The sequence below is a fragment of the Abramis brama genome, assembly GCF_963993115.1.
Source record: "Abramis brama genome assembly, chromosome: 19".
Lineage (NCBI taxonomy): Eukaryota > Metazoa > Chordata > Actinopteri > Cypriniformes > Leuciscidae > Abramis > Abramis brama.
In genome coordinates this window covers 5646344-5659349 of record NC_139981.1, presented here as the reverse complement: position 1 = coordinate 5659349, position 13006 = coordinate 5646344, and the positions used below count along the sequence as shown (strand labels likewise).

The following is a 13006-nucleotide window of genomic DNA, read 5'->3' as shown; positions in this document are numbered from 1 at the left end:
ATAATGTGAAGTAAGATCATGTTCTTAATGAATTCTTAATGAGTTAGGATTTAGTTCATAAGACACCACATGACCAATGCTGCCATCCAATCAGGGCTCGCTGCTCAATGTGGTTCTGGATGACTACCTGAGACTCAAAAAGCTGTTTGCTGCTCGTCTGGTCACCAAGTCAACAAGCCACGGTGACCAATCATCAGTCACAGAGGTGGGCGGTGTGACAGGGTGCTGTATTTGCGCTTCCTCTACACCCCTCTTACTCACTGCTGGCTGACTGTTTCCACCCTGTCCTATCAATAGAAACCCTGGGTTCTCCTGCTGTCCAGAGAGATCTGTGTTCTCCACACTGAGTCATGTGACCCTGCTAATGTTTCCCAGGCTGTTTCACAGCCTGCTTACTTGCTCTTCACTGCTTCACTGATGTGTTTGCTGCTCTCACTTGGTGTTTCCGCTAAAACTGCTATAAAGTCGTGAGTTTTTCTGTTGTTAATATTTTTCTTCTTCTTCTTCTTCTTCCCTACCTTGTCTTGAATCCATTGTCTACCAATCTATAATTCATTGCATCAATCTATTATTTAATCCATATCATCATTTATCTACTGTGTTATTTCATCCATTCTTCCTTCTATCCACCCACCATACATCCATTTATCCATCCATGCATCTGCTAATCCATAATTTCACGCATTCATCTATGATTGCATCTGTTCATAATTCCATCCCACCATTCATACATCCATCCATTTAAAATTGCATCCATCATTTATTCTATCCTCCCATCATGCATCCATCCACCAATCCATAAATCCATTCAATGATCCATCATACCATCCATGTTTTTCTATTTACCCATCATGTGTCCATCTATTAATTTATGCATCTACCGATCAATAATCCCACGCATCTCTCTGTGAATTCATCCATTCATCATTGTATCCATCATTCCTTCTATCCACCCATCATGCATCCATCCACCAATCTGTATATTCATTCAATCATCAATCAACCCATTAATCCATGCGTTCATGTTTGCATCTGTAATTTCATCACACCCTGCATGCATTCATCACTCTTAATATTGCATCCATCCATTCCTCATTTTATCCATCATTCCTTCCATCCATCATATACATCTATCCATAATTCCATGCCACCATGCATACATTCATCACTCCATCATTGCATCATTTCATCCATCCATGTTCTCCTCTCTCAGCTGATCCAAAGTGACCTGGATGATGACGACGATGAGCGCATTGGTGTCGGGGGTCGAGGAACCCTTCGCTTTAAGCACAAGCTCCCGATCGAGCTCAGGGGTCCTGACGGGGTGCACGCGGTTCACGGCAGCACGGGCACGCTTTTGACCTCTGACCTCAACAGCCTGCCTGAAGACGACCAGCGGGCTCTGGCACGCTCCCTTGAAGCCTTGCACGCAGACGGCGGACTGTATGCCGAACGCAACGCCCGAACAGAATCCGCTAAATCAACACCTTTACACAGAAACAAGGGCAGCGACACTCTGTCCGAGAGTCCGTTAGAGATCACAGAATTATGACTAGCCGAGGCCTCGCTGGTCTGAGAAAACGACAGGGTGCACGCCACTCCTGGCTCTTTGTTTTCCTGAGGTTTGGAGGAGAGTTCAGGTTTGTAAGGGCCAGGTGTGAGGAGGTGTAGATGTGTGTGTAGACCGGGAACGACCTAAACAAGGGCGGTTTATCTTGTCTGGGCTAGTCAAAGAGCACTAAGACTTTAACCACACACACACTCAAACTACACTATGAGAAACGAATGCACTCTCAGACCAGTGGAAGGCCGAACATGGACACTAGTTTTTATTTAGTTACTTTTTCATATTTGAATGGGGCACCAGTGAATAACGTGGTGGTGATGTTTGTATAATGAAATATTTGAACTGCTTATGAGAGTATATCTCTAGGGCTTTTCACATCACAATTAACCCGGGGTTAAGCGACATTTCACACTTGTAAGTTGGAATAGTGTTTAACTGAAGCCAGAACAGGGTCAGTACTGTATATTGCAGTGCCAGGGGTATATAGTGTGAAACAGTGCAGTGATAGTAAGTATTGAGGAGTTTAGCAACAGACAACCAATCGTAAATGAAATCATTCAAATATTCATGCACTTCACATGGCCGCCGGAAGTATCTTTTCACACTGTTTAGTAGAAAAGTTGATATTTAAAAATGTTGAACGGTGATGGTAAACATGTTAACTGGAGAGATTAAGAAACAGTATTATTTATTTTTTTATGTTTTTTTTTTTTTTTTAATCTATAATATATTTCTGAAGACTTAAAGGTGAGGTGTTCAAGTTCACGAAGCAGAATGGCAAAAATGTTCACTGTTTTGGTGCAGGCATCCCAAACAGTTCCCCTATCTGCTATTGGTTGAAAAATGGCGCACGCTGTTAGCTTAGCTAATGTTGCCTTGTCTTTTCAAGGGATCTAACCTACAAAGTTCTATTTAGACACATTACAAGGGGTTCCGCCAGTAGTGGGCACTCGTGCAACAGAAGCAATGACGTACATCCGAGATGGAAGTTAGCGAGGGAAGGACATAAAAAATTGGACTTAAATGCAGCCACTGTACCCATTCCTCAAAATACAGATGGTGTCACAGTGTTTTCCAAGTAGTAGTTCTATCATGTAAATATTCTGACGTGGTACTCAAGCTGAACTCATCAAAATAACTTCCCCTCCCTCTTGCAGCAACATCTCTTCTCTTCTCTGATGATGTGTTTACTGGCGCGAGGCGCGTGTTTACTCGTGTGAGTTACAACCTGTCCACCAATAGCAAACCACAACCATCCAATCAATTCCCCATAGTCAAAATCAAGTCCCGCCTGTCATTTTGTCTGGTTTGAGAAGCCATTTCACTAGGATATACACGTCATAAAAGAGAAGAAGACTATGCCATCTTTAAAAATTTCCAAAAATGACACTTTAACTATAAGAAAAACAGTGGGTTTTAGATACGGATGCACCGATATGAAAATTTTGGCCGATGCTGATAACTGATAATTCTTTATATTTGAAAGCTGATAACCGATATATTAGCCGATAAAGCTAAATCCAAATTTTTATATAGTTTTTGAGAGCCTGATTTCAAAAACAAAAGTCTCACCATTAAAAGCCATGTCCCAAGAGCACAATTATAGTCTATATGACAGCACATGTTGCACATAACTGATTTTTTCTTTTTTGAAGTGATTCCAATCATATTTCAAGCTATTCAAAACCATCATGGCGAACAGTGCACATCTGAAGAGTCTCAGCTGAAGGAAATAATACATTTTCTATCGGCTTTAATATATCGGCCACATTTTCTTATTGGGCCGATAATGATAACATTAAAAATGAATAGGCTGATACCGATATGAGGCCGATATATGTGATGTGTGCTAAAACATTTTTTAGCCTGGGTTAACAGTTAAGTGTGAAAAGCCCATCTCCTATAAAAAGGAAAAGACCACAAGGAAATGGACTGTACCGCAAGCTGCTCTGTACCGATGTCCTTTACAGACCGGATTTAAGACTTTACAGAAATCACCTAATGAACTTTGTTTCAAATTTTTAACTGTCTGAAAAAAAGTGTAATCTGCATAAAAAAAATAAAAAAAAAAAATAAAAAAAAAAAGACGTTTCATGGACCAATGAGGAAACCCAGTCAGCAGACCTAACACTGTTTCCACTTGAACTTATTGAGGCCAGAGGTTTGTGTCTGGTCAAGTGAACGGCAAAGAAAAAAGAAAAAAAATCATTTTGTTTTTGCTTGAACTGAGGGACTTGTCATGTGTTATGGTTTTAATAAACACGGCAGTGTTTCACTTGTAGTGCTTGTAAGGTTCATGAGATGCCATAACTCAATTTGAACTTTTTTTTAAAAAGTCAACCTGTTAAAATATGACAGAACACTGCCACTTAAGAGGGGGGAAATACCATGTTTTTATTTTATTTTACTTTTTTGATATATAAAAATAAAGAATATTAAAGATATTTTTGGAAAAGAAAATGCTGACCTACCAAACAGTTGAGTGTAAATGGTTGTATTTAAGTGTATTTATTTTTCAATATTTTATACCAGATTATTTGAGATGTGTGTGTTGTATGGCATTATTTTTTTATAGGCCCTATTCCCCCTTTTTTTGTAACTTTTCTTTGTCATATTGTCTAAGCGTTGAGGCTGTGGATGGAAAATCTTTGTGGATCCTGTTTGAATAAAGGAAATATGCAACAGTTTTGCCTCAAGGTCCTGAAGATGATGATAACATATTGACCAAAGCAACAGTCATCACGAGGACGGCATTCCTTTACGTATTGAAGCCCAGCAGGATATTAAAGTGTAAAGTGGCCCTTACATGATGTACACGCTGCACTGACTGAATTTTCTCAGGCTAGTTCATACTGGCTAGTGTAGGCTATTAAAATCAAACTGGAAAAGTTAAAAGATTAAAACATCCGGATTCCTACTGTTGTCACAGTGCAAGATATATTTTGTTGTATAGGAATCTATTGTCAGCCCAAAGTTGTCCAAAATAAATGGAAAGAAAATTTCAGTTTGCTATCGTTTTATGATCCTGCCTTATTATACAAGTTAATACAGATTCTACTGCCATCTTCTGGCAGTAATAAGCGTGCACATTTTGCTTGAAATCAAAATGGACTATTGTTATTTTTTATATTAATTTTATCAGTGTACCTCTTTTTTTTATTAATGTGCACCCATTATTTTTAATCAAAATAACATCTGCCAGTCAAATACAAACAATAAACATGACAATAATGTTTATTGTACATTAGTAATGACTTTACAGCCTAATCATGAAACATGGGCACACTGTAAATCGTCTGAAGTCATTCGATGTGATAATTTATGCATAATTACCATAACTGTTTCAGGCCCACTATATGTAATATGAAAACTCAAAAAACAAAAACTCCAAACTAGAGTTCAGCCACATCAAACTTTATTGACTTAGAAAAAAGCATTAGAAAGACTTCCAACAGCTTTGCTTGTTTTTGACACACCAGAGCATGTCAGTGAAGCTGAATGAGATGGTATTATAGTTCAGAAATGGTCTCCGACTGGTTCATTTGAGAAGTCTGGGTCGGCCTGTGGTTGATGGATATCACAGTTCTAATTAGTTGTTGAGAAACTTGTGAAAGGATCAGCATTATGTGGCTCGTGATGTGGAGCTGGTCGTAGCCGAGGTGCCGGATGCCAGAGGCATTTTCTTCAGCGTCCGGTTAAGCTGCAGAACATGAAAAGGCACGATCAAAATGTGACAATGTTGATGTTAAATACAACAAAACATTTATTGCAAAAGGAAATGTGTAGAGTATGTAAGTTTGAAAAATATTTGAAGTGTACCTCCTCAAACTTGTGGATCTGTCGGATAAAGAAATCTCCATAGCGACGGGCAACCTTGGTGTCTGCAATATGGATCATATCCTGATGGAAGAAAATGTGATCTTTTTTTAGTCTGCACTCACAAAGATCATTTCATCAGTGAAAACTGATGTATAACATATATATATATATATATATATTTGCTATAGATCTTTAAGACTTTTAGATCTTTAAGTTGTTTGAGATATTTTAAGATCATATCATAGAGAAACATCCAGCCAATTAAAGGCCCACTGAAGTGCCTTGAAATGCGCAGGATTATTCAGTGTGTTGACGTCATTTCCACTGAAACGGGAAGACAGAGGGTTCTTTTTTTAAAATAGCCAAGAGCGTTTTGTTTTTATGACAGCTCGGCCGGAGCCGTTGAGCTCGGTAAAGCCACAGTTTCCTCCTAATCTCTTCTACATCGCTTTAAAATACAGCATTCTGTGCAGAATTTAAATGGGTCTGATATGTTTTCTGGTCTGCGCCGACTCGCGCATATGATCCGCTCTGTGTATCGTGTCTCTGGACCAGAGCAGACTGTGTGTGTGCTGCGGCTGTTCACGTGATACTAACATGAAACCAGACTTCATTCGCCTCAATGGAAAACATATTTACACTGTCTGAATCGTTCCCTATATAGTGCACTATGTGCATTCACAATGTAGAAAATAGTAAATGTGTGAACAAGTGACCGATTTTTGTCGCAGCTTCAGTGTCTATTTATAATGTAGGGGGCGGGACACTTTAGATTCTAGAGAGCATTTGATTGGACAGAAAATCTGATAAGAACCTGAAGTGCAGAGTGATCAAAATCATTGATCCAGATTGGCGGAAGTGAGAGATTTTGAATGCTTATTTCTTCTAAATGTGAATTGTGTCAGTTTTGGAGCACACTAGCTTATAGATAGTAAGGTTAACATATTCATACTAAAAGCCAAACAACTTTCATTTTGATTTCATGGGGACTTTTACAAGGAATTGTAATAAAACAATTAGGAAAAAAAATATTTACCGTATAAATGTCCAGTATGTAAAATAAATAATTAAAAGCTACAATTGAAATGAAAACTTAACTTTGCGTTTTTGTCTTTAAACTAGAACTGCCTAAGTCAACACACACACACACACACCTTGTCGATGTAAAAGTCGACCTCAGATGCAGACTGAAACTCTCCGTCCAGAGCAGAGATGCCACTGGTCCACACCAGGTTCTTCATCTTGTGTTTGAAGACCAGCAGCTGGATCCGGAACTCCTGCTCAGTCATGTCCAGGAATCCGGCCAGTTTGGCCACTGGCATAGTGGTGTAGAGCTTCAGGAAACTGAGAGAAACACACCAGTCAGCTGAGGAGTTTTATAACAACCAACAAGCTCCAGCTGCAAGTAGGGCTGGGCAATGTAATTCTAGATAAATTCAAGCTGATGCTAGGTAAATTTGAAAAAAAAATTGAAACTAAAATATCTTTATAAGATATATAAATATAATTTAAGGTATTGAGATTTTTACGGAATGCTTTTAGAATAGAATAATTAATCACCAATATAACAAAACACAGGAACAGGAAACCTAATGTTCAAATAAAAAGCACATTGAAGTATTACACAATATTCATAATAGGGGCTTTGCACCGGAGGACCCTTTCTATAGTTCCTAGTACTACTGGTGGAAGTACCCGGTTTTTGGCGTGTTTGCACCACAGGAACTAGGAATGATTTTAGTTCTAGGAACTTGTTTTTGGGGAACTAAATTATGTCTCCTACTTCAGAGTAGGGTCTACCCCAGCACAATAACAACTACCAGTGACAAGTGTACAATGACTGTCCAAATGCGATCTGCGTCCTCTATCCTCCAGCTGTGGATGTCTGTAAACGCTGCGCTTAACAGGTCCGAATGCAACCAGGAAAATGGCCCTGGGGGGAAATTAGCTCTTTGAGAACCGCCCTGGTGGCTAGTTCCTAAAACTGATTTCCTAGAGCTATGTGGTGCAAAAGCCCCTAATATTTCTAAATTATAAATACACCATGAATATCTGCTAATTCCAGGACCAGACACAGCATATAATTCTTGTTCCTCCAGACAGGACTGGCGTAAGCGTGAAATGAAGGGTGTTGTACCTGCGGATGGTGGAGAGCTGCGCCTGCTGCTGCACCTCCTCTGCAAACACTTTGAGCTGCTGCTGGAATGGCTCTTTGTGGTAATTTGGATTAACGTTATCATAGTTTGGAACTACAGGTGACAGGAACTTGGGGCAGGCAAAACTGAACAACTCCTCAAACACCTGTAGATCTCTGAACAAGAGGGGGGAAACAATCAGAACTTTTTAGATGTTGTGTATATTGCAGATACATATGTTTGTGTGTAATTTTTTAATACTTTTATTCAGCAATATAATAAATTGATCAACTGACAGTAAAGACTTTTATAATGTCTTTATAAATTAAAACAAATGTTGTGGTTTCCACAAAAACATTAAGCAGCACAACTGTTTTCAACATTGATAATAATAAGAAATGTTTCTTGAGCAGCAAATCAGCATATTAGAATGATTTCTGAAGGATCATGTGACACTGAAGACTGGAGTAATGATGCTGACAATTCAACTTTGATCACATGAATACATTTAATTTTAAAATATATTAAAATAGAAAACAGTTAAAAATAAATATTTCCACAATATTACTGTTGTTATTTCAAACAAATCAAATAAATGCAGCCTTGGTGAGCATTTCAAAAACATGGAAAAAAAATCTTACCAATCACAAATATGTAGTATATAAATATACCTTCAATAGATAATGTATTGGCGTTCTCACCCTTTCTGCATGCGGAGCATCTTGTCTCCGTACTTCTCGCGGAGCTGTGTGTGAATGCTCTCGTCGATGCGCATGGGGTACATGGTGAGAGCGATGGCCAGCAGTCCGTGCATCTGCTCGTTCTGTTTATTAATCTGAGCATCACACAATACATGATTTAGAATATCACACCATTATGACAGCATATAATAATAGTACAGCAGAACGCAACCAATTCAATCTCAAGTATAACACCAGGAATAATAATGCACAAATATCAGGACTGGTTGAATGTGCTCATGAGATTTTACAGTCTCACACACAAAAAAAAGAAAAAAAAAATGTTTTGTATTATTTTAATGACAATGAAAATCCTTATTACTGTAATTATTCTTACAACTGTGTCCAATTGAAAGAATTATCAAATGAAATTATCCTCATTACTGTTTACCAGCTATTTTACAGTAAATAAAATACTATAATACATTGCTTTTTTGTTTTATTTAAATCAGCATACAACATAATGAAGCAGTACAACAAAAAATATGCAATTGGAACAAATACTTCTGATTTTAAATTCACTGACCATCTCATATTTGTAGGTGGTTCTCTGGAACATGTTTCTGGTCCTCTGGATGTAGAGCAGGATGTTGGCGAAGACACGGATGGCGTCCTGATAGCGTCTCATCATCAGATACGCAAAGCCCACATAGTAGTAGGTGGTGATCTGACACTCAGGCACGCGTGAATACATGCTCTGAAACACACCACGAACACAACATTATCATAACGACACATAAACCTTGAGACATCCATAGACAGAACACACAGTGCTGCTGGACAGGGTTATCATCAACTAAAACTACAACTATTAAAAACATTTCTGATCATTTAAATAAAGCTCATATAAATAAGTATTAGTTGAAAAACTTAATGTTGCCTTGACAATAAACTGAAATTTTTACATTGAAGCATTAAAATTATTACCTGAAAATAAATAACTAAAACTGAACAAACGGAAATAAAAATAATTGAACCTACATAACAATATTTAAAAAACGAATAGAATGCATAAAAACCAAATTGCTAAAAATGTAACTAAAATTAACATCTAACATCTAAATAAAAGCTAATACATACAGAGCCAAGACATGGTGGTGAAAAAAAAAAAAAAGAGATGGGAGGAAAACATTTCGCAAAACATTTCCATTCCCTCGAGAAATTGCGTTTTTCTTGCTAAAGGTTTTTCCCATATAATTTTTCTCCCATCACCATTTCCCTTTAGGGGTTCTGTAAACTAAAAATATGAACAAAACTATGATAAACTCAAGGGTACGTTTTCATGAAAACCATGTACTAAAAATTTAGTTTTTCCTTTGCGGTTTTCACGTACAGACAACATTGTCAAAATAATCCCCGTACAAACTGATTCGCAAAAACAACTAAAAACGCTGTATGCTGCTGCCAGGCCAGTAGTTGGCGATGGCGCTTTGTAAAGAAAAACTACGCGCCTATAGACTGCACACGTGATACGCATGCACATGACGTCACCGTTTTCACAAATTCGTGTTTTTGTAGTTTACACAGAGACGATAACGGTCTCGTTTTCAAAAACTTGCACCTTGAAACCCGTTTTCAAAAGTTCGCGTTTTAAGGCCCCCAAAAAATGGTTGTCGTGTAAATGTCTCCTAAAAAACAAAACAAAAGTAACACTGGTGCTGGGCTTTTTTATTACCTTCTTGTTGAGTTCGATGTTCTCCAGGACTTTGATGGCCTGATAGTAATCGCCCAGCAGAGAGTGAAGCCTCAGTAAACCCACCAGACTGAAATAACCCAACATCTTATAGAGCGAGTGACGGCCGTATTCTCCAGCCACTGACTCAGGGTCACCTGTAACAGAGACACCAGCGTCACACTGAGATCTGGATAAAGAAGTAAGTGTGTGAGGGCCGGCTGACGTCTTTCACCTCCGCTGGTGTACACCTCCAGCTGACGGTTGATGTTGCTCTTGTCCACCAGAGAGTGAAGAACATTCAGCACGCTGTGAACGTTCCAGATCTTGGGATTGTTCCTCAGGAATTCAATCTCTTCTTCTGATTTCTTGGCAGTCTTACAGCGATACTGACTGAATGACTGGAACTGCAAAACAGAGACAGAGAGAAATGTTAAAGGGGTCATCGGACGCCCATTTTCCACAAGTTGGTATGATTCTTTAGGGTCTTCATGTAAAGTTTGTAACATACTTTGGTTAAAATTCTTCAATGGTTGTGTAAAACAACACTCTTTTTCAGCCTCAAATACAGCTCTGTTCACAGCGACCCGTTTTGGTGCATGTCTCTTTAAATAATAATGAGCAACTGCTCGCCCCACCCCTCTCTTCCGTGGGGCGTGTCGACACTAGACACATATAGTGCTGCCTTGGTGGACAGTATACAAATGGGTGAGGGCGAAAATATGCTAATACAGGATAGTCCGTCAGCGGTCGTGGGCGGAGCATGAGCAATGTGACATCATATTGCTCAGAAAATCCAAACGGCTTGATTATTGAGTGTTTAGACTTTTTGAGGATTAAAAAAAAGGTTTTCATTGTATGGTGGTTGTGTCCACACACTGCAAAGACACATTTATATGCTAACAACATATACAAGTGAATTTTGCATCCGATGACCCGTTTAAGAGATATAAAGCTTTTCACTTTTCCATGAACACATCAGTAACACAGAAGGTGCCAGAACAAGAGGGCTTTTGAGGACCAACAGTCTCCTTAACCACATGCGCTTCGCTCTAACCTGGTAAATGAACTCATCGATGATGTCCCACAGCCACTGGTTAGGAAGCTCCAGAGGTGCCGGTCCATCAGCATCTGAGAACAGTACACCACATTAAATGTGCTGATGTAAAACAAGCTCATATTTAAACCTACTCAAACTCAGGATCTATGACCGGGCGATATGAATAAAAAAAAAAATCCTTTGACAATATTCAACATACACTACCGTTTAAAAGTCTGGAGTCTGTATGATTCTGTAATGTTTTTGAAAGCAGTCTCTTACCAAGGCTGCATTTATTTGAACAATAATACGTTTTTTTATTTTAATATATTTAAAAACGTATTCCTGTGATGGCAAAGCTAAATTTTCAGCAGCCAAATGCTGTTTAAAGAAACATTTATTTGCAAAAGAAAACTTTTGTATCATTACAAATGTCTTTAATGTCAATGTAATGTCCTTGCTGAATAAAATAAATGTTTTACTGACCCCAAAAATTTGAGTGGTAGTTTATATGGAAAACAGCAGATATTGATAGATTTTTTTAATTCATTATTAAAATTAATCAATTTAACAGCCCATATATTAAGACACATTAGCTATATAGCTCAATATTTATGTTTACTGCAAAAATAAGCCAGTAAAAATCTAGCATTTAAAAATACATTTTTTAGACAATTTAATGGCCAAATAAAATTATTGCAATGCTGCTTAATTTTATATCATCACACATGTCTGAAATATCACCCAAACCATATTCCATCACATGTAACTGGTGTTTGAACTCACTGAGGATGTAGTTGAAGAGGTTGCAGTAATTATAATAGGACTCAAACCTCTGGTCGAGAGTTGGACCTCCCTACAGATGAGAAGACACATGACAAGAGTGGAGACTTAATCTAGGGCTTCAGTGTGTGTGTGTGTATATATATACATAATCATTTTCTTGACTATAACACTAACAAGACAGATGAGCAAACACACTCACGCTGACTTTGGCGTAGATGTGCCTGTAGTACAGCTCCTTGTAAAGAATCAAGAAAACTGCATCTGTAACAGACAAAACAACATGTGCAAGTCAGCAAAAAAAAAAAAAAACGTACATCATCAAACTGTTCGGTTAAGAACCGAGTTAAGAGCTTACCTGAATACAGCAAAAATCAAATTCACTCACCATTACCAACCAGGGAAGCGATGGCTTCTGCCTCAGGCCATGGAGATGTCTTAAAGAAGCGTTCTGTAAGCTTATTCCAGCTGAAATCAAATATAATATGATGATACATCAAGATTTCCCTACATACATCAGAAAAGTCCATGTAACCGTACGGCTGCGCACCTGTTCTCATAAACATCCTGGATCTCGTAGATCTTCTGCTCAATGCTCTCGCTTGACACACGGTTGGCCTGCAGCTCGTAAACCTTCTGATCGATCAGGTCTGAGATGGTTTTATGAAAATATTGCAGGAAGTTCTTGATGACCTCAGGGATCACATGGTACGTCTGCTGGTGCTCATACTGACGTTCAAAAGCCAGGTCGGCTTTAGGGTCGCCTGCAGAAGACACATACTTTATATACCTTTATATAGCCATCTAGGTAATCAATCTGTTCAAAAGCTTTATTGGGGTGGTAAAAAGCTTAAAATTGTCAAAGTATTAAGAAAAATTGTGTATATACACTGCCGTTCAAAGGTTCTGGATTGGTAAGATTTTAATCACCAAGGCTGCATTTATTTGATTAAAAAAAAAAAAAAAAACTAATATTGTGAAGTATTATTACAATTTAAAACAGCTGTTTTCTATGTGAATATATAGTAAAGTGTAATTTATTCCTGTGATCAAATCTGAATTTTCAGCATCATTACTCCAGTCACATGATTCTTCAGAAATCATTCTAATATGATACAAAAGATTCTATTTCAAATAAATGCTTTTCTTTTGAACTTTCTACTCATCAAAGAATTAAAAAAAAATAATAATAGTACACAACTGTTTTCAACATTGATAATCATGATAAATAATGAATGTTTTTTGAGCATC

The 13006-nt window shown here is 38.0% G+C and overlaps 2 protein-coding genes across 3 annotated transcripts in view; one reads left to right on the top strand and one right to left on the bottom strand.

Moving 5' to 3' along the window:
* The window catches only part of cdh23 (cadherin-related 23), a 232804-nt gene extending 228553 nt beyond the window's left edge, over positions 1 to 4251 (top strand). For both annotated transcript variants that reach the window (XM_084093482.1, XM_084093483.1), the window contains 2 exons: positions 95 to 205; positions 1214 to 4251. In XM_084093482.1, coding sequence (XP_083949608.1) covers positions 95 to 205; positions 1214 to 1552 — 450 coding nt within the window. In that variant the 3' untranslated portion in view covers positions 1553 to 4251. The remainder of the gene's footprint in view (positions 1 to 94; positions 206 to 1213) is intronic.
* A 709-nt stretch (positions 4252 to 4960) lies between these two features.
* The window catches only part of eif3s6ip (eukaryotic translation initiation factor 3, subunit 6 interacting protein), an 8835-nt gene continuing 789 nt past the window's right edge, over positions 4961 to 13006 (bottom strand). Inside the window, exons 3-15 of the mRNA XM_084093484.1 lie at positions 12306 to 12519; positions 12144 to 12223; positions 11958 to 12019; positions 11759 to 11828; positions 10991 to 11064; positions 10169 to 10340; positions 9937 to 10091; positions 8788 to 8958; positions 8223 to 8356; positions 7524 to 7697; positions 6541 to 6730; positions 5387 to 5467; positions 4961 to 5267 (exon numbers count right to left, since the gene is read on the bottom strand). Of these exons, the coding sequence (XP_083949610.1) occupies positions 5190 to 5267; positions 5387 to 5467; positions 6541 to 6730; positions 7524 to 7697; positions 8223 to 8356; positions 8788 to 8958; positions 9937 to 10091; positions 10169 to 10340; positions 10991 to 11064; positions 11759 to 11828; positions 11958 to 12019; positions 12144 to 12223; positions 12306 to 12519 (1655 nt within the window). The 3' untranslated portion in view covers positions 4961 to 5189. The remainder of the gene's footprint in view (positions 5268 to 5386; positions 5468 to 6540; positions 6731 to 7523; positions 7698 to 8222; positions 8357 to 8787; positions 8959 to 9936; positions 10092 to 10168; positions 10341 to 10990; positions 11065 to 11758; positions 11829 to 11957; positions 12020 to 12143; positions 12224 to 12305; positions 12520 to 13006) is intronic.